Source organism: Vulpes lagopus, chromosome 6 (genome assembly GCF_018345385.1).
Source record: "Vulpes lagopus strain Blue_001 chromosome 6, ASM1834538v1, whole genome shotgun sequence".
NCBI lineage: Eukaryota > Metazoa > Chordata > Mammalia > Carnivora > Canidae > Vulpes > Vulpes lagopus.
In genome coordinates this window covers 75,957,210-75,978,686 of record NC_054829.1, presented here as the reverse complement: position 1 = coordinate 75,978,686, position 21,477 = coordinate 75,957,210, and the positions used below count along the sequence as shown (strand labels likewise).

Below are 21,477 nucleotides of genomic sequence, written 5' to 3'. Positions count from 1 at the left end.
CATTTATGTCTAACTACAGTATACCTGTAGCATTACGTGCAGATTAGTCACTTTCTGCGCAGACCAGCCAGAATTTTCATCTCCAACATCAAACCAAGGTTTCATACGTTGAATATATGAGCCTTCTTTAAAAAAATTTTGATTGGAATTGTTGTTTTTTAACAAGTTTTGGAGCAAAATCAGACAATCTTCTACCACTATACCTGAGGAAAGAATGTAAAATTAGAGTGTTAAGGCTGATAAAACCTGAAGGAAAATTCAACCCCCAAACACTTTGGGGGGATGGCAGAGGATCTTTTTTGTTTTTTAAAGATTTTATTTATTTATTTTAGACACAGAGTGCATGCACATGTGTTTGTGTGCAGGGGAGGAGCAAAAAGGGAGGGAGAGGGACTAGCAGACTCCACTCCATGCTGAGTGCAGAACCTGAGGCTATGCTCCATCTCACGACCCTGAGATCATGACCTGAGCTAACATCAAGAGTCAGATGCTTAACTGACTGAGCCACCCAGATCCCCACAACCAAATACTTTTAAAAAGACAAATCTCTGAGCTGAGCATTTCTTCAGTATGGCAAGGCAGACAGAAAGCCTGACTCCTGATGGCCACAGACCACAAGCTGTGTGCTCTTTCTCAGGTCCCCACTGATGTCTTGACCATTCTGTTCAACTATCCACTCACCTCAGTAACTCATATTTTTTCTTCAGATCCCAGATTAAACATCAAGACCTGATGACCAGGTTAGCATCATCATGATCCAGCTATATACTTTCACAAAAGCCTGCTCCTTTTATTACTTAGTATCTGTCTTCTCTACTAGATTATAATTCATAAAGACAGGGATGTGAGTGCCCTACTAGGATACAGTGACTTACTCTATATCCTCAGCAGAGACTGAGACAAGATATCAGGTCTATAATTATCAGGTCACTATTAAATATTTGTTGAATGAATCAATCATATCTTAAAATTTTTTTTATTATTTTATTTTTTAAAAGATTTTATTTATGAGACAGAGGGGGAGAGAGAGAGAGAGAGGCAGAGGGAGAAGCAGGCTCCATACAGGGAGCCTGATATGGGACTCGATCCTAGAACCCCAGGATCACACCCTGACCTGAAGGCAGATCCTCAACCGCTGAGCCACCCAAGTGCCCCGAATCAATCATATCTTATTTAATCTCTAAGAAGCACCTGACATTGTTGTCTTGCTGTCTCTTTCTAGAAACTCCCTCTTCCCATGGTTTCTCAAACACTAACCACTCTCTTCTTCTGTTCCTTACAAATTTCTGGCCACTCCTCTGCCTTGCTATTGGTCCTGATTTCTGCTATCCATTTATTCCTATCTCTGCTTATTAACATACTATGCTATAGGGTACTTTTATCCACACTACAGCCTACATTAGTATATTTAAGCTTAAAGTTCACCAACTAATCTCTACGAAATGCTAGTTTAACCAAGGATCTGTTTCCTCAAGAATATGACTGATGTTAGATGTTCACAGGTAGTAGGTTCCTTTGTGCAGTACACCTACACTTTTACTCCTATTAGAGTTTTATGTTTACAAAAATCAGTTCCTTTTTTTTTTTTTAAATTAACAGAGTTTATTTGGGGGGCACCTGAGTGGCTCAGTTGCAAGAGCACATGACTTGATCTCAGGGTTGTCTGAGTTCAAGCCCTATGTTTAATATAGAGATCACTTAAATAAATAAAACTTAAAAAAAAAAACCCTATTTTTTAGAGCAGCTTTGGTTTACAGAAAAACTGAGCAATAAATTAAAAGGAATCCCCATATGCTCTCTCCTTCTCAGTTTCCCCTATTACTAGATAGCATTAGCACGGTGCATTTGCTATGACTGATGAATGAATACTGATATATTATTAAAGTCCACATTTTAAATTAGGGTTCACTCTGTGTTGTTTGGGGTTTGGCATATTAGTTTTGACATACATATATCATGATGTATCTACCATTACAGTATCATACAGGATAGTTTCACAGTTGCAACTACTCATTTCTCTTTCCCCAAATGCCTGGTAACCATTTATCTTTTTACTGTGTTTATAAAGTTTTGCCTTTTCCAGATGTTACATTTCACTTAATATGCATTTAAGATTCCTTTATGTCTTTTCATTGCTTAAGTTTTACTGTTGAATAATAATTAATAATAATGATAAATTTACTGTCTGGATGTACCAGTTTACCCACTCAACTATTGAAGGACATCTTGATTGCTTGTAAGTTTTAACAGCTATAAATAAAGCCACTATAATATTCATGTGTAGGATTTTGTATGGATATAATTTTCGCACTCATTTGGGTAAATACCAAGGAGTGTGATTATTGGATCATATCGTAAGAGTATGTTTGGTTTGGTAAGAAAATGCCAAGCTGTCTTCCAAAGTGAGTCATTTTGCACGAGCAATGAATGACAGTTCCCATAGCTCTACATCCTTGACTGCTTTTGGTACTAGTGTTCTGGATTTTCACCAATCTACAACAGGTGTATAGTGCTATCTCAATGTTTTAGTTTGTATCTCCTTAATGATTTATGATGCTGAACATCTTTTCATATGCTATTTGCCATCTATATGTCATCTTTGGTGATATTTTTGCCCATTTTTAAATTGGGTCATTTACTTATTGTTGAATTTTAAGAGTTCTTTGAGTATTCTGGATACAAGTCCCTTCTCAGACTATATTATGCAAATACTTTCTTCCAGCATGTGGTTCATCTTTTCATTGTCTTAACAGTAAAGTCCCATGTATCAATTTTTTTCTTTCATGGATCAAGTCTTTGGTATTGCATCTAAGAATAAATTACTTTGTAACTTACAAATCTACCATGCTATTTATACTAGTTATTAATGAACTATTATATAAATTGCCAAATAATTGTCCCCCCTTATCTGCAGTTTCACTTTCTGAGGTCTCCGTTGTGTCAAGTGCCATCCAGAAGCAGATGATCCTCCTCCTGATTTAGAGTCAGAAGGTTAATTAACAGTAGCCTAATGCTACATCACAATGCCTACATCATTCACCTCATCATAGACATCATTTCATATCATCATGAGAAGCAAGGTGATTACAGCACAGTATTTTCAGAGACACAGAGGAAGTAAGATCATATTCATATAACTTTAATTACAGTATATTGTTACAATTGTTGTATTTCATTATTATTTGTTGTTAATCTCTACTGTGCCTAATTTATAAATTAAAATTTATTGTAGGTATGTAGGTATAGGAAAAAAATACCGTATATATTGAGTTTGGTACTATCTATGGTTTCAGGCATTCACTGGGGGTCTTGGTATATATTCCCTATAGATATGAGGTGAAGACTATAATAACAGAGCTATTTTTATAAAAACTAAGTCTTTCACAAAACTCCATGAAAGCAAGTCCTTAAGAACAGCTGTTGTTATATATAGGTAATGCATGTCTAAAAAAACAAGAAAAGTCATTGTAAAAACCCATGAAGATCTTGCACTCCGCTTTAAGGAAACCAAAAAGCAAATCCTACACGACGTATTATAGACATGATGTGAGAAAGATGCAGAAAGATGATGGAAAAACTCCAACTGGTTAACTCATATTTGAAGAAAAGGTTCTGCTTCTAACTCAAAAGATAAGTATATTAACGAATATTTAAAAAATTATTACATTTAACTTGAAATAAAATGTTTAAAAGTCTATATTTTAAATCCTGTTTAAAATCTGATTTAACCAGTCTGATCTCTCCAAATCAAAGGATTCCTTACCTCATACTGCTGAACCACGTGGATCCTCATCTCCTAAGGAGGAACCACTCTATCTGTCCCTTACGCAGGAGATTAAGTCCTCGTTAAATAAGATCTGCCATTAGAACCATCTAAAGGCTCTGGGGGAAAAAGAGAATGTCAAACTGACAGGTCTTCCCTCCACTGTGCAAAGTGAATTCTAGAGCCTTGAAGGCCACCATCATTTACAAGAAGCCACTGGAAATTATCTTAGCAATCCTAAAGAGTAGCTAATTCTACCTTGCCTTAAAATCCTATTTTCCTTGGCCACCCCTGAAAATATATGCCTTGCTAATCATTTATGCATTTCCATTTTCTCATCTTAGAACACTTAGTCTTCTTTCAAACTCTTTCAAGATGCTACCTCAAACTCCCAAATATTGGTTAATAAAACCTACTAAACCCTCAATTACTTCATGAAACATTTTTTTCTTTAAAGAAGCTGCCTTACCCTGTTAACATTCTGAAGCACAGCCAGTTCATGCTCTCAATCCCATATATCTTAGTGTCAGAACATGGAATCTATGGTCATTCCAGCCCAGTGTACTTTCCAGAGACCATAGTTCCTCTGCCTTCTCACAAAATCTCCTGTTTCCTTGAGGATCAGGCCATCTGCCCATACCACCTCTTATCACTCCTCATTACAGTTATGTTAACAAAAACGTGGTTACTACTTTATCCACTGAAAACATTGATGGCATTTTACTCAAAATCTTCTTTCTCTACTTTCTACCGTCACTCTTGATTTCAAAGACAATCCATCTAATATCTGGACTTCTCAGTTCCTTGGCCTCATCTTCAGAGAGATTTCTCACTCCGTTACTAAAACCTCCCATCTTTCCAGCTCAAGTATTCCCAACATATCTGTTCTATGATTTCTCTGAGATTTTCAACCCATCAACAAGTTTTCTTTCTTCCTTTTTAAAAACCCCCTGTCTTTATTTCCTTCCCTATCTAGTTTATATTATACAGGTGTTCATTTCTTTACTCTGTAGATAACATACTAAGTTCTTGTTTTACTGTCTTTTCACAGCACCTCCTGGAAAACACACAATCCTGTGAAAAATTAACTGCTTGGCTTTTTATCTATATCACCCAGGCAGCTGAATATTGGAAGGAGTGGGGGGACAGAATCACTTAATCAAGCAGTCTGCAGTGCTGTAAAATCCAGTGAAAACCTCAAAAAGGACCTTTATCCCTGCCTGGAAATCTTCCTCATTACAACAGCTAGCTCTCCAATTCTCCAAAAGACTTTTTACCTACTCCATAATTCTCAACTATGTCCTCCTCTTTCATTCTTAGCATATGACTCTACTTTCAATTCAACTCACTACCACCAAATCTGAAAAAGGACCTACATCTCCACCTGTGCCTTCCCTGTTATGATGGAAGATGTGCCTCTTTTCCTATCTTAAAAATAAACTCCTAACCCTAGTCTGGATTACATTCCTTTCTCCTTTTTTAGATATTATGTACCACTGACTAACCATCCTTTCTCTCTCGTGTACCCTCCCCTCCTTCTCAACTTGCTTATACTGGTTGCAGTCTCTCTCACTTTAAAGAAAAGATTCTCATAGATTAAAGAAGGAGAATAATCTGATGATCTCCATAGATGCAGAAAAAAATTCACTAAAATTCAATATTCATTCATGATAAAAACTCTTAGCAAAAATCAAACTTAAAAAAATCAAACTTAGGGATGCCTGGGTGGCTCAGTGGTTTAGTGCCTGCTTTCAGCCCAGAGTGTGATCCTGAAGTTCTGGGATAAAGTCCCACATTGGGCTCCCTACATGGAGCCTGCTTCTCCCTCTGCCTGTGTCTCTGCCTCTCTCTCTCTCTCTCTGTGTCTCTCATAAATAAATAAATAAAATCTTAAAAAAAAATCAAACTTAATGGTGAGACATCAGCATTCTTATCAAAGTCAGCAACATTCAACACTATTAAAGATTCTAATTAGAGGAAAGAGACAACAGTGAAAATTGGTACAAGAATTAAGAAGAAAAACGATTACTTTTATAAGCAGAATATACGATTGTCTACACAGAACGCCTTACAACTAATGGTTTAATAAGATGGTTAGACATAAGATCAACATACAAAAATCAAGTAGTGACCACTTTGAGAATGTAATGGAAAAAGATCCTATTCATATGGTAACAAAAACTGTTAAAGAAGCTAGGAGTCAATCTAATAAAAAAAGGTGTAACACTCTTGCTCAAAATTATAAAACATGATTCAAAGATCTAAAAGAAGATCTGAAAAAATTAAGAGATAGACTTGGGTTCACAAATGAAAAAAATCAATACATACAGATGACAATACTCCTTAAATTAATCTGTAAACCCAGTATGTTTCCAATCAAAATTCCAAAGGGGTTGCCTGGCTGCTCATTGGTAGAGCATGCAACTGTTTTGGGGTTTTGAGTTTGAGACTCACACTGAGTGCAGAGGTTACTTAAAAGGAAAATATATATACACAGACACACACACACATATTTACATATTCTTAATATATAGAACTTGACCAGCAAACAAATTTTATTCAAATGAAAGAACAAAAGGAAATGGCATGCTAGGGCAATTGTGATGAGTGCTTCATAATTCATTCAGATGACCAAAATATATTTCTCAGATTTATTTGATCTTCATCCACAGTTCCTGAAAACACTTCAGAGCCATAAAGGTGAAATGGATATACTGCTATTAATGAAAGTGATTTTGATTTACCCCACTGAAGGGCAGGCAGGACCAACCATGTGACCACAGAGTTGGAACTTTCAGGCCCCCCAAAAAACTCCTCCCACCTCTGGGGAGAGGGGTAAGGCTAGATGTTGAATCACCTAATGCCTGATGACTTAGTCAATCATGAATTTTTAATAAAGACTCCATAAAAACCCAAGACAGTTTTTCACTCCATCTTTTCAGAGAGCCTCTACACTTAGGGAACCAGAATGCTTCCACCAGGTGTCATTGAGCTGGGACTCAAGCTTCTTGAGGATAGAAGCTCCTTTGTTTTGTAAATTTGATACGGTGAGCATTTATTACTTCTATAATTAAATAATTTTTATATTAAAAAGATTTTACTTTAAGAGTACTGTTAGAGTCATCTGTTCGGGTATAGGGGTCTTTCGTGACTGTAAAAATTTATCATGGGTTAAATCTTATTTTTATTTGCACTATGTCAGAGTAGCAGTTACTAGTTAAGCTGTACCAGTTTTGAGGTAAATGTGCTGCCAACCACAAGCATGTGAGGCTGGGTCTTATCGCTGAAGGGGGCCATTCAAATGACTTTCTCAGAGAATCCATATCAGAATGACTTTGCTAGAGTTCCCGCATAACTATACGGAAAGTATAATAACTTTGTCTTAGTTAAGTAGAATATATTTTGATGTGAGAAATCTGGTCCAAATTGTCATTTTTAATGAGTCAGTTTCTTTTGATTTTTTTTTTGTAAAGATTTTATTTATTTATTCATGGAGACACAGATAGAGGCAGAGAACAAAACACTGCTAGCATTTGGGGATATTCCCTTCCTGTATATCTTTATGGGGGAAGTACTAACTATAATTTTTACTGGTTATAAAAATTCATTGTAGGCATTAGAAGATCTCAAACTTCAGAGTACTTAAAAGGTCACTTGGGTTGATTCTGAGTGTATTACTAGCAGGACGTAGCAATCTGTTGTTTTCCATAAGCCCTACATGATTCCTGTTCAAGAAGTTCTGCATCAAACTTTAACGTGGGGCATCTGGGTGGCTCAGCCAAGTAAGCATCTGACTCTTGATTTCGGCTCAGGTCATGATCTCTGAGTCCAAATATAGGTCTTTGTGGACAGCTTAGATTTCTTCTCAGAAGTAGAATTTTTTTTAAGGGTTTTGTTTATTCACGACAGACAGACAGAGAGAGAGAGAGAGAGAGAGCGAGGCAGAGACACAGGCAGAGAGGGAGGGGCGGGCTCCATGCAGGGAACCTGATGTGGGACTCAATCCCGGGTCTCCAGGATCACACCCTGGGTTGAAGGCGGCACTATACCGCTGGGCCACTGGGGCTGCCCCCGGAAGTAGAATTTTTGTTCAACAGGTATAAACATTTATTTTAAGGTTCTGAATATATATTGCTGAATACAGGGCAAGTCTTTGGAAAGCAAGTTATTCATTTGAAATACATGTAATTAAAATGCAGTTATTTAACGAAAAAAAAAAAAAAGAAGAAGCTCCTTTGTTCAGGACCTCCCCCTATTTATCTCTTCACATGGCTGTTGATTCATATCCTTTAATAAGCCAGTAAACAAAAGTGTTTCCCTGAATTCTGTGACTTAGGTCAGAAGCACAGGTAAACAGCCTGGGCCTTGACTGTCATCTGAAGGGGGAGGTAGAGGGTAATTTTTGTAGGACTAAATCCTCAACCTGTAGAATCTGATGCTATCTATGGGTAGACAGTGTCAGAACTGAGTTGAATTCTCAAATACCGTACTGCTATCTAACACTGGAACTGGATCCAGGAACCAGGCAGTATAGAGGATTTTTCTTATATTCTAATAGAAAGAGATTATTATGAGGTACAGTTATTTAAAAAGTGTGGTTTTCGTGGAGAGGGAGACAAACGGAACAGAGCAGAACTCAGAAACAGTCCTTCACACTTATGGACACATGATTACAAATCTCATACCATCATTCAAATGCAAAATCCATGTTAATTAAATATAAAAGACAAAATTGCAAAGCCTTTAGTAGAAGAAAACTTTAGTAGAAGAAAACAGTCCTTCACACTTATGGACACATGATTACAAATCTCATACCATCATTCAAATGCAAAATCCATGTTAATTAAATATAAAAGACAAAATTGCAAAGCCTTTAGTAGAAGAAAACTCTCTTTACAACCTTGACACAGAGAAATTTTTAAAAAGCATAAACTATTTTTTTTAAAAGCCAATATATGGGGTGCCTGGGTGGCTGAGTAAATTAAACATCTAACTTTGGCTCAGGCCACGATCTCAGAGTCCTGGTATCCAGCCCCGCATTGAGCCTGGCATCAAGCCCAGCATTGAGCCCTACATCAGGCTCTGTGCTCATTGGGGAGTCTGTTTGTCCCTCCACCCTTCCTCCCACGTGTGCACTCTCTCTCTCCCTCTCATTCATAGATAAATAAATAAATAAATAAATAAATAAATAAATAAATAAATAATCTTTAAAAAGGTCAATATACATGATTATGTTAAGAATTTAATAGAAATACTATAACTAGATGAGAAGATAATTGAAACGTAAAATTAACAAAGAATTAGTATCCAGAATACATAAAGAACTCTAGTAATCAACTGGAAAAGGAAAAATAGGGCAACCCAGGTGGCTCAACAGTTTTAGTGCTGCCTTCAGCCCAGGACCTGATCCTGGAGACCCGGGATCGAGTCCCACATCCGGCTCCCTGCATGGTCCTGCTTCTCCCTCTGCCTCTCTCTCTCTCTCATGAATAAATAAATAAAATCTTTAAAAAAAAAAAAAAAGGAAAAATAATCTTACATTAAAATGGTCTGGTCAAGCAGGTAATTCAGAGGAGTAAAAGACCAACCAACAAAATCAGATGGCATAAACACCCATGAAAATATGCTAATCTCATTAGTTTATGAAATGAAAAGTGAAAATCTCAATGAGATATCATCTCATACCCCTCAAACTGGCAAGCAAGGATTGACAAAAAAGTGAAGAAAAAGAAACTTAAAAAAATACTGCTGATAAATGTATAAACTGAAAAAACCACTTAAAGCCATCTGGTAATATGTGGTAAAGATGAAAAAAGTATTTTATTTGTAGATATACAGTGTAGAGAAACTTCATATACAAGCAGACACATAAGGACCATTTACAATAATAGTTTGCTAGCAAAAATAGATACAGCCTAATTGTCAACTCAATTAAAAAAGAAAATCATGGGGGGATCCCTGGGTGGCGCAGCGGTTTGGCGCCTGCCTTTGGCCCAGGGCGCGATCCTGGAGACCCAGGATTGAGTCCCACATCAGGCTCCCGGTGCATGGAGCCTGCTTCTTCCTCCGCCTGTGTCTCTGCCTCTCTCTCTCTCAATCTCTCTGTGACTATCATAAATAAATAAAAATTAAAAAAAAATTATAAAAAAAACAAACAGCAAGTTATAAAATTATATTCAAAAGTATGCTTTTTATCTAGTTTAAGAATGTAAAATAATGCTATATATGGTTTATTAATATACGATATGTGTGTGTAGAATCACACAAATACATGTTAAAAGTATAAAAACAGGGGTGCCTGGGTGGCTCAGTTCGGTAAGCACCCAACTCTTGATTTCCACTTAGGCCATGATCTCAGGGTTGTGATACTGAGCATTACATTGGGTTCCATGCTCAGCACAGAGTCTGCTGGGATTCTCTCCTTCTCCCTCTGCTCCTCTCCCCACTTATGCACTTTCTCCGCCCCCCCAAAAATCTTTTTTTTTTTTAAAGTATAAAAACACTCACTGGATGGGAAAACAAAATCAAAATACTATAATTTTAGAGAAGAAGGCAGAGTAACGGAACAGTTACATAAAGGACTTAACTATCTGTGGCATTTTATTTCTTTAAAAAAATCTAAAACATGTATAAGCAAAATGTAAATAATAGAACTGGACAACAGGTATAAGTGTTTCTTACATTATTTCTGTTTTCAGTATGTTTGAAACATTTCATGTCAACAAAAAATTGAAGAGGCTAAAAATCATTTCCTATTAATCTCCAGTTCACATTATTTCTGTTTTCAGTATGTTTGAAACATTTCATATGTCAACAAAAAATTGAAGAGGCTAAAAAACATTTCAATCTCCAGTTCCTATTCACCTCTCTCTCTTGACTTTTCCAAATTCTTTGTATGAGTTTTCTCTACTATTCTATTTTCTCACTTCTAATTCACTCCTCTTAACACTGCAATATGGATTCTGAGGCAATCATTATACTCAATTGCTCTCCCCAAGGTCATCAATGATATCCATGTTTTAAATCCCAAGGTGCAGGGAGACCTGGGTGGCTCAGTGGTTGAGCGTCTGCCTTCAGCTCAGGGCATGAACCTGGGATCTGGGATCGAGTCCCACATTGGGCTCCTTGCAGGAAGCCTGCTTCTCCCTCTGCCTGTGTTTCTGCCTCCCTCTGTGTCTCTCATGAATAAATAAATAAAATCTTTAAAAAATGTATTATTTAAAAAAATCCCAAGGTGCATTTCTGCCCTTGTCTGACATCTTTGCAGCTTCTAACAATGCTATCCACTCCCCAGACCCTCCTACAGTGATTTTCCTCTCTCTCAGCCCTCAGTCTCTTTCACCAAGACTTGCTCCTCCATCTCTTAACATTAGTACAGCTTAGGTTTTGTTTGAGCACTTCCCTTCTCACTCCTTACTCACCCAAACGGACTCATCTAATCTTTAACCTCATTTATCTAATTTTGTTTCATCTATCATCTATATTGTAAATACTCAAATCTTTATCTTCAGGCTGCCCTTCCTCCAGATTAATATAGCCAAATGTCAACTTCAACTATATTATTCAATTTGCTAATCTCAGTACAGTCAATGCAAATAAACATTTTCTCCTCCAACCTTAGTGCTAGGTTTTCAGATCAATCTCTCATTGATTGTACACACAAGTACAAATGCTGAATTAAAAAAAAAAAAAAGTCTTGGGACACCTGGGTGGCTCAGCGGTTGGATATCTGCCTTCAGCTCTGGGCATGATCCTGGAGTCATGGGACTGAGTCCCACATTGGGCTCCCTGCATGGAGCCTGCTTCTCCCTCTGCCTGTGTCTCTGCCTCTCTCTGTGTCTCTCATGAATAAATTAAAAAAAAATTTTTTTTAAGTCTCAGGAGGAATAAAGAATTGAAAGTTTAGCAGGCTAATAACTCTGATAAGAAAATGAGTATTTAGAGAGGTAAACAAGTATAAATACCTTTTGGCTGGAAGTATATTTCTCGATCTTAAAAAACCTAAAACTTTTATTTCGATAGACTGATGGGGCAAGGGAAAATAAATCAAACCCAAGAGTATACACAAGGTGGGAAAGGAATCTAATTGCAAATTCTCCACTAATAAGCTGAGACTTCAAAGGGCTATGTCCTCAGGGTGAGAATAACCAAAAGTTTTCTAATCCTTATAGATCTTAGAGCTTAGTTTTGGATTACCTAAGTGGTTTAGGAACTCTCAAGCCTTAAACCTGGACTAAGTTGATCCCAGATAAACTGCACTCCCAGGGCCTGGCAGAAACAACTATGTTTTCTCTAAAAGAAATTATCTCCACCCTAGGCTTCAAATTCTTATGAATAATTCTGTTAAATAAAACATAACACATAATCAAAGATAATCACACACACAGAAAACATTGTAAAATGTATAAGAACCAACAGAGCAAAAGCTCCAGATCCACAAAGACCTGAAATACCGGGACCACTAGACACAGACTATGAAAACTTTGTTTCTTGTGTTTGAAGAAGTAAAAACTAATTTGAAAATATCTGCAGAGAGAGGTGCCGGAGTTGTGCAGTCGGCTGGGCATCCGACTCTTGGTTTTCACTCAGGTGGTGATCTCAGGGTCGTGGCATCAAGCCCCGGTTCATCGGAGGGTCTGCTTGTGATTCTTTCCCTCTCCCTAGCCCTTTGCCCATCCCCCTGCTCACACGAACTCTCTCTGTTAAGTAAATAAATACATACATACATACATAAATACATAAATATTTAAAATAAAGAAAAGAAAAAATATCCGTAGAGAAAAGTAAATTATAAAAAACTACACAGCAAGTTTCCTAAAGAACCAAACAACTTCCAGAAAAGAGAAATTAAAAATTCAATGGATGTATGTTGACTTAAACTTACCTTTCACAATATATTAAGTCAAATCATGTTGTATACCTCACACTTGTAGGTCAACTGTGTTTCAGTAAAAATGAGGGAAAAAGAATCTCTCAATAGACATGTTTAACAGCAGATTAAATATAGGTGAAGATGAATAGTTTATTTTTGCTTTTGTCATCAAAATAAAAAGCTTTTGCACAGTGAAGGAAACAATCAACAAAATTTAAAAGGCAACCTACAAAAAGGGGTATTTGCAAATGACATACCTTTAAAGGGTTTGTTTCTATAAAGAACTTATAAAACTCAATATCCCAAAAAAGTAATCCAATTACAAAACAGGCAGAAGACACAGAGGTAATTTTCCAAAGAAGATATCCAGATGGCCAACAGACACATGAAAAGATGCTCAGTATCACTTATTATCAAGGAAATACAAAACAAAACTATAATGAGATTTCACCCATACCTGCCAGAAAGGCTAAAATCAACAACACAAAAAAACTACAAGTGTTGGTGACGATGGGAAAAAGAATGCTCCTACAACTGTTGGTGGGAATGCAAATTGGTACAGCTGCTCTGGAAAACAGTATATAAGTTACTCAGGTTAAAAACAACTACCCTGGGATGCCTGGGTGGCTCAGCAGTTGAGTGTCTACCTTTGGCTCAGGGCGTGATCCCAGAGTCCCAGGATCCAGTCCCGCATTGGACTCCTTGCAAGGAGCCTGCTTCTCCCTCTGCTATGTCTCTACCTCTCTCTGTGTGTCTCATGAATAAATAAATAAAATGTTTAAAACAAACAAAAAACCACAACTACCCTATGATCCAGCAGTTGCACTACTAAGTATTTACCCAAAGAATACAAAAATACTAGTTCAAAAGGACACATGCACCCCAATGTTTATATTTATAGCAACATTATCTCTAATAGCCAAACTGTAGAAACAGCCCAAGTGTCCATTGACTGATGAATAGAATAAGATGTGGTATATATATATATATATACACACAATGGAATGTTGTACTCAGCCACAAAAAGGAATAAAATCTTGCCATTTGCAATAACATGGATGGAGCTTAGAAAAAGACAAACACCATATGATTTCACTCATATGTGGAATTTAAGAAACGAAATTGATGTTCATAGGGAAAAAAGAGAGAGGTAAACGAAGAAACCAAACTCTTAACTCTAGAGAACCAACAGCGGGAGGTTGGGTGGGTGGATGGGTTAATAGGTGATGGGGATTAAGGAGTGTACTTGTGATGAGCATGGGATGATGTATGGAAGTGCTGAATCACTATATTGCACACCTGAAACTAATATCACATAGTATATTAACTATATGGAATTTAAATTAAAAACTTAAAATAAATAAGTGTAGGTAAAGAAAGAACTGTTGAAATAGATAACAGGTCAGAAGTAATAAACCAGAATAGAGCTTGGAAAGACAAAAAGATGGAAAACACAGAAGAGAAAGTAAAATAAAGTGAGAGTCAAATCAGATGACAGAAAACTTGATTCTGAGTTTAGAAAGATAGGAAAAAATGTAGCAGAGCAGTATTTGAAGAGAGATAGCTGAGATTTTCCAGAAATGATGAAAGACACCAACCTAGATTCCAGAAGCCTAACAATTTTCAAATAGGATAAATAAGAAATCCATACTCCACAAACCATAATGAAAGAAAGAATATAATGAGTTCTCATTTCTCCCTCTAATGGCATTCCCTAGAAGTTAACAATTTAGTGAGCACAAAAGGAATCTCTTTCAATCAATCTCATACTATACCTCCATCACTGTTCCCCTCCTCTGTAATAATGTCCAGTAGTCTCTCAAAAGCATTTTCAAAAGCAACAATTTTCTGGATTGCTCCATTGCTTCTGGTTAGTGCCTGCAGTAGTAATACACCCTTACGGAGAAAAAAAGATAATGTTTAGTAGAGAACAACTTTTATAAGACATTTAAAAACCACAGATTTTAGAAGTGCAGAAATTTCACAGAGGTGAGCAGTATGCCTCTCTAAGATTATAGATCTCAAAGGACAGGGCCTAGACTAGAATCCATGTTTACCAACTCCTAATTCCATTTCCTTTTCACTGAACAATATAAATATGCAACAATTCTTACATATTCATCAATCATTACTCAGCTTTAATTGTGGCCTGAGAGAGCTGGGCACAATAATGTGTCTCAGAGATGCTTTTGTATGTGCTTCACAATAGCAATGGTATGAAATTGTGAATTCAATAATATAAATTACAAACATCATCACATTCTAGAACAGAATTCTATTCTCCTGTAATTATCTGGCCTCTAAATGCCCAAAACTTGATTCTGAGTCAATAGAAAAAAAAAAAAAACAAAACAAAACATAAAGCAATTCACAGCAGTCTTTGCTTCTGATTCTTAGTTTTTCTTAACTCCCTTAAGCTGGATTTAATTTATATATTCTGCAACCTCTTCAATATCATTCAAGAAAAACTTGCTGTTACTCATTTCTATTTATTTCACCATTAAATAACAAGTATTTTGTAACAATACCATTTGCTGATTCTTTGAAACCTCATTTTTTATGAAAACCGTTATTTTTTTTTTTGAAAAATGGTATTTTTTAGGGGAAAAAAGGCAGATACAAAAAAAAAAAAAAAAAGGCAGATACTTGACAAAAAGAAGAATAGCAAAAGAGTAGTTCGGAAGCCCTAAAAAAGGCAAATTAGCTTATTGGGCAAATAAGTATTCATATAAGACAAAAAAAAAAAAAAAATTAAAAAGCCCATGGCCTTCCTAGACTTGTTCTACTCATTTTCCTGACTGCCAAGTCTCAAAAGTGAGATGAAAAAAAGGTAAAAGGGGTTATTTTCAGATGTCAAATTCTCCCACTTAATGCTGCCAACTCAAATTTAACCACTAACAAAGGGGGGAAGGAATGCTGTAGAAAGAACACTAAGGCTGAGTTAGATAAAGTAGGTTTTAAAAATGGTTGTCCTAGGGCAGCCCCAGTGGCCCAGTGGTTTAGTGCTGCCTTGAGCCCAGGGTGTGATCCTGGAGACCCGGAATTGAGTCCCATGTCGGGCTCCCTGCATGGAGCCTCCTTCCCCCTCTGCCTGTGTCTCTGCCTCTCTCTCTCTTTCTGTCTCTCATGAATAAAGTCTTTAAAAAAAATAAAAAAAAATAAAAATAAAAATGGCTGTCTGTACTAGTTGTGCAACCTTAACTAGATTACATAAATTCTGAATCTTAGGGATGCCTGGGTGGCTCAGCGGTTGAGCATCTGCCTTTGGCCCAGGGTGTGATCCCTGAGTCCCAGGATTGAGTCCCACATTAGGCTCCCTTTGTGGAGTCTGCTTCTCCCTTTACCTGTGTCTCTGCCTCTCTCCTTGTCATGAATAAAATCTTAAAAAACAAAATTCTGAGTCTTAGTATACCCATATGTATAACAAGGATAATATCTTTGTCATAGGATTTTTATTAGAAGTAAAGGAGATAGGGGCACCTGGGTGGCTCAGCGATTGAGCATATGCCTTCGGCTCGGGGCGTGGTCCCATGGCCCTGGGATCAAGTCATGTATCGGGCTCCCTGAGTGGAGCCTGCTTCTCCCTCTGCCTGTGTCTCTGCCTCTCTCTCTCTCTCTCTGTCTCTCATGAATAAATAAACTATTAAAAAAAAGTAGTAGTAGTAAAGGAGATAAAAAAACTTCTATGGAAGCTACCAGGTTTATATGTAAATGGCACTTATATTTTTTAAGTTCTAAATACACGTTTATTTTTTCTGACTAAAGAGATACACTGCTCTAATCAAACATACCCACTAAAACACTATTAAGAATGAAAAGTATGGGCAGCCCCGGTGGCTCAGCGGTTTAGTGCCGTCTTCAGCCCAGGGCCCGATCCTGGAGACCTGGGATCAAGTCCCACATCGGGCTCCCTGCACGGAGCCTGCTTCTCCCTCTGCCTGTGTCTCTGCCTCTCTCTCTTTCTCTCTGTGTCTCTCATGAATAAATAAATAAAATATTAAAAAAAATGAAAAATATACTCATCAGTCATTTAAATTTAAAGTGAACACCAAATCCTTATTTAAAAACTGGTAATTAAAGGCATTTATCTGTTTATTCTGCTTTTCATGTATGAACTATACTTCAGAGTAACAAATTAGACTACTTGATGAAGTTCTTCTTTGCAGAAGATTATAGCTTAATAAGTGTGAAATAATGATAGAATTATAGAAATCATTGTTTTGCAATGATAGAATTATAGAAATCATTATTTTGCAACTCTCAACAAAATACCGATTAAAGCAATAACTATTAATGAATGATCAGATAGAACTTATAAATCTGATGTAAGGTTGATAGAGAATTCACAATGGAGAGATCCAAATCAAATCCACTGATCACTAAAAGTGAGACAGCCAGATATTACGTTTCTTTGTGTGTTGAAAAATTAAGTTCACTGTATCATCTAGGAAATATCTCAGCAAAGAGGTGAACCAAAACATAATCAAGGCCTTTAGATAAGTTAGCAGACATAACAATCAGATGTAATGTGAGAACCTTGTCTGGACCCCGATCTGAAAAAAAACTGTAAAAAATATCTTGGACAAATGCAAAACCTGAATATGAAATGGTTCTTATTGAAACTGAGGACTAAGACATCATGGTTAACTTATTATGTGATACTGGCATTATAGTTCTATCAGAAAATATATATATAGCATGTATACTAAAGTATGCAATGGCAAAATTATATTGCTTGTTTCAATGCTTTTAAACATTCCAGTCATAAATAAAGGACAGTGGTGAGAGGAGGGGTAGATGAAACAAATATAACAAAATCTTGAAAACTGATAGGTTTAAAGGGCAGGTTTGTCTGTGTTCTACTTTTGTGTGTGTTTACATTTCTCATAATAAAAAATTCAATAACAGAACTACAGTCTATCACCTAGAAGTGAGCTGGTATCTCCTAGAGTTTTTCAATCTTTTTTGATAATTTTTAAGCACTAAGTATCCTAAATAAATAGGATAGTGTCAGTGCGCCTATAGTAAATGACCAACTAATTCTCTGATCCAGATAAAAATTAAGGTTTAAAATATAAAACATGGGCCTAAGAATCTTTAATGATATGCACCCAGGGAGGCTACTCAATGGTGACAACTATCACTGAATACAACTAGAAAGTTGGTTAAAAAAGAAAAAAGAAAATAATTTTTATTTTTATTTTTTTAATTAATTTTTATTGGTGTTCAATTTACCAACAAGAAAATAATTTTTAAATAATAAAAAAAGAAAAAGACATGGGAGTGGAAAAAGGTAGTATATTGTTTCAGGCGATCACAGAGTGCCAATAAGAACCATCAGAGGTGCCGTTTAGTTGCCTCTGGTTTCTGGTGTCAACTGAGGTGTATTATGGTGTGATTTATTACATAAGGTTATAATTGTAATTATTCACAAAAAATTCAAATGACCATGTTTACTAAACCCAAGAAAAGGTGGCTGTAAAACATAAAAACAAAGAATCTAGAGGTTAAATCAAAAATATAAACCTAATCCCTAATCTTAAATTAAAGAAAAGCAACATACAAAGAGAATCTTTTTATCTGTGTCATATAAAAACTGAGAAAAAAAGTAGGGTGCCTGGGTGGCTCAGTCAGGTGAAGTGTCCAATTTTTTATCTCAGCTCAGGTCTTGATCTCAGGGTTGTGAGTTTGAACCCCACATTGGGTGTGGAGATTACTTAAAAATAAAATCTTTAAAAACATTTTAAGGGACACCTGGGTGGTTCAGAGGTGGGGCGTCTGCCTCCAGTTTGGGGTGTGGTCCCAGAGTCCCAGGATCGAGTCCTCCATTGGTTTCCCTACATGGAGCCGGCTTCTCCCCCTGCCTGTGTCTCTGTCTCTTTGTGTCTCTCATGAATAAATAGATTAATTAATTTTAAAAAAAGGCATTATACTCTTGACCAAGTTGTAGATAACCACAAAAATGTTTAAGCAACAAAAAAATATATCAGTATAACATATTCAAACTTATATGCAAATAATAAAATCAATAATAAAAAAATAAATCAGAATGGAAAATAACTACAGAGTTATCATGCTCTATAGTTAAATGAAGATTACAAGGAAAATCATTTGAAATGCATATTCAATCAAGTAAGGTTGAGGGTTCCAAACCTAATTCTTAAAAGTTTACACAGTTCAACGTTTGGGGATATTTCCTTTACTCTTTCTGGAGGCAGAATTTGGTGTCAATATAACCTTTTAGAAGAGGATGAAAGAAATCCTAAACTTGTGGAAACCATAAATTTGAATACCAAAATAATCTATGCCAAAATATTAGATAATCAGGAAACAAAAGAATAATGTGATCCTACTGTATATAACTTTAAAAAGGTTTAAAGGATTGGCCAATACCCCCGTTTTCCAAATCTAACTTATGACACTGAATAAGGATCAACAAAGATTTCATTTGCAAAGAGATGGGAAAAAAAAGCTGCATATTCTTAGACTTCTTCGAATTTAACTTACATCATTACGTATGACTTCCCTGGAATCTGCTAATAAGTCCATTAATCTTGAAACACCTAGAACATATAACCATGTGAAAAACAGTGGCAGATCAAAAACAGAAACAGTGATTCAAATTATACAATTTATTAACACATCATTTCAGTCCCCCTCTTTAGGAATGATCCTCACTTTTAAATAAAAAATTAAGATGAGTCACTTACCCATGGGACTGACTAAAATGATTTGCTGCACCTGAGGTCCTAGCTGTTTTAAAAGAGAAGTAAGAAGCTTCACACCAGGCCAACGGACATGGAAATCAAATTCCTGTAATATAAGAATTTAAAATATTTAGCATCTGTAATTTACATTTTTTAAAAATATTTTTTTTTTCAACTAATAGTACTACCAAAAACTACAAATAAACACAGTTTGGCAAATTTTTAACAAGTAACTTAAGAAATAAAAAGCGATAAAAAGAAAATAGTTAATATAAATTGATTAAACTGTTCCTGACTAGGTGAAATAAAAATGGAAATAAGCAGACAATATTTTTACAAATTATAGTCCTTATATATATGCATGTGAATCTCTTGCAATTATACAACAAATTTCACCTTAAAAAGGTACGTATGTGCTTCCTCAGTAACACCCAAAAGGTAAAAAACAAACAAAAACTTATTAAGATGACAAAAACACCAAGATTCTTTATTTACCTCCAATAAAGATAACAGGAGAGTGACATTTTCCTGCTGCTTAATGAAAATTTCTGTAAACTGGCTTCCGAAATCCTCACTCTGTCTTGTGGAATTTTCTTCTGTAATATTCAAAGAAAAATGTTATTTCAATATGATGCTATGTTATTTTAAAGTATCCTTTTTGTTGAGGGTGCTAAGTAGAAATGATAATTTTCTTAGAATAGTGTGGCCGGTCGTGATAGCACAATTATGCTGGAAAGACTATCCTTAAAATAATTTTCAATGTCACTTAAATAGTTATTCTTTAAATGTTTAAATATGATATTCAAAGAAAAGACATCTAGATATTCACATCTTTTCAAAGACTTTTTTTAGGTTAAACTTCTAATTAGGGCACAAGGGAGCTTAGTAGAGTGACAGAGATATTCTATCTCAAGTATGATAGAGATTACACTATTATTCACATTCACCAAAACACACAGGACTATACAACTACAAAGAGTATATTTCACTGTGTATAAATTATACCTTCAAACCTCCCTCCCTCTAAAAACATTATTGAACACAGAGTCCTTGTTGACTTGTTACTGTGTTAAATAATTTAATTATAAAATTAAACCAATCACCTGCATATTCTTCAGTATTTTTTCAAAAAATTAACATATATATGTATACTATAAAGTTAATTGGCAATAAAATCAGAATTTGACATTTAATTTTACATTTATTCCTTAAATTATTTTATAATTGTCCTTTAAGACTTAACAGTCTTTAGATTAAACTACGTATTGTTTCAACGTCAAAAAAATATAAAGGACCACTAAAAACTTAAGCAATAATTACCAAAGTAAATAATCATTTAAAATCTGCCTATGTTATATACGCAATTTAGAGATAGCAAATATACTACTCCCATTCCCTCACCCATGCCAGACACAACTAACTCTTTTCCACATATTGCTCCAGGCAGTGACTATAAACCAGTGGAGCTGGCAGTCAAGACCCCTCAAATAGTTCTCTTCTAATGTGAGATTTTAATACTAATATACTTTAGAAATGGAAAAAAACCCAGCAGATGATAGGAAAAGCAAAAACAATCCAACAGTGACAGTGATGATTACATCTAATTATTTGTAGAAAAAAGACAAGAGCAAAAGTAGAAGTGTTTTTCAATACTAAGTACCCAAATATGCTGGGTTTAGCCTTCAGAAACTCCAGGAAATATTTCTCTTATCTCGTGTCAGTAAAGGAATTAAATGTTTTCAGGCCTTCAAACTACATTACTTAAAAAATACTTCAATTTTGAAAGGATTACTCTGGCAGCTGTGCTGAGAACAGAATGTCAGGGGAACCAGGGGAAGAGAAAGACAATAATCAATAGAGACAAAAAGCAATAATCAAGGAAAGCAGTTAGAATGTCTTAGATCTTAGTGGTAATAATTTTTTTTTTATGAAATTTACTATTTACTGAGACGAAAAACACTGTGAAGAAACAAGCTGATTACAAAGAGAAGTTTCATTTTGGACACGTCAAGTATGGGACACATTATAAAGATTTGAGTAAAGATACCAAGTAAGCAGTTGGATAAAGCTAACCCTAGGTGTCATTAGAGAAGTTTGGGTTGGACATACACACGAGAGTGCTAACCATATAAATG

The 21,477-nt window shown here is 35.7% G+C and overlaps 1 protein-coding gene across 5 annotated transcripts in view; it reads right to left on the bottom strand.

Annotated features, from left to right (window-relative positions):
* The window catches only part of USO1 (USO1 vesicle transport factor), a 91,661-nt gene that overhangs the window by 25,627 nt on the left and 44,557 nt on the right, over positions 1–21,477 (bottom strand). For all 5 annotated transcript variants that reach the window (XM_041760187.1, XM_041760189.1, XM_041760188.1 and 2 more), the window contains 5 exons: positions 19,838–19,938; positions 19,346–19,448; positions 19,143–19,198; positions 14,411–14,531; positions 25–203 (listed from right to left, as the gene is read on the bottom strand). In XM_041760187.1, coding sequence (XP_041616121.1) covers positions 25–203; positions 14,411–14,531; positions 19,143–19,198; positions 19,346–19,448; positions 19,838–19,938 — 560 coding nt within the window. The remainder of the gene's footprint in view (positions 1–24; positions 204–14,410; positions 14,532–19,142; positions 19,199–19,345; positions 19,449–19,837; positions 19,939–21,477) is intronic.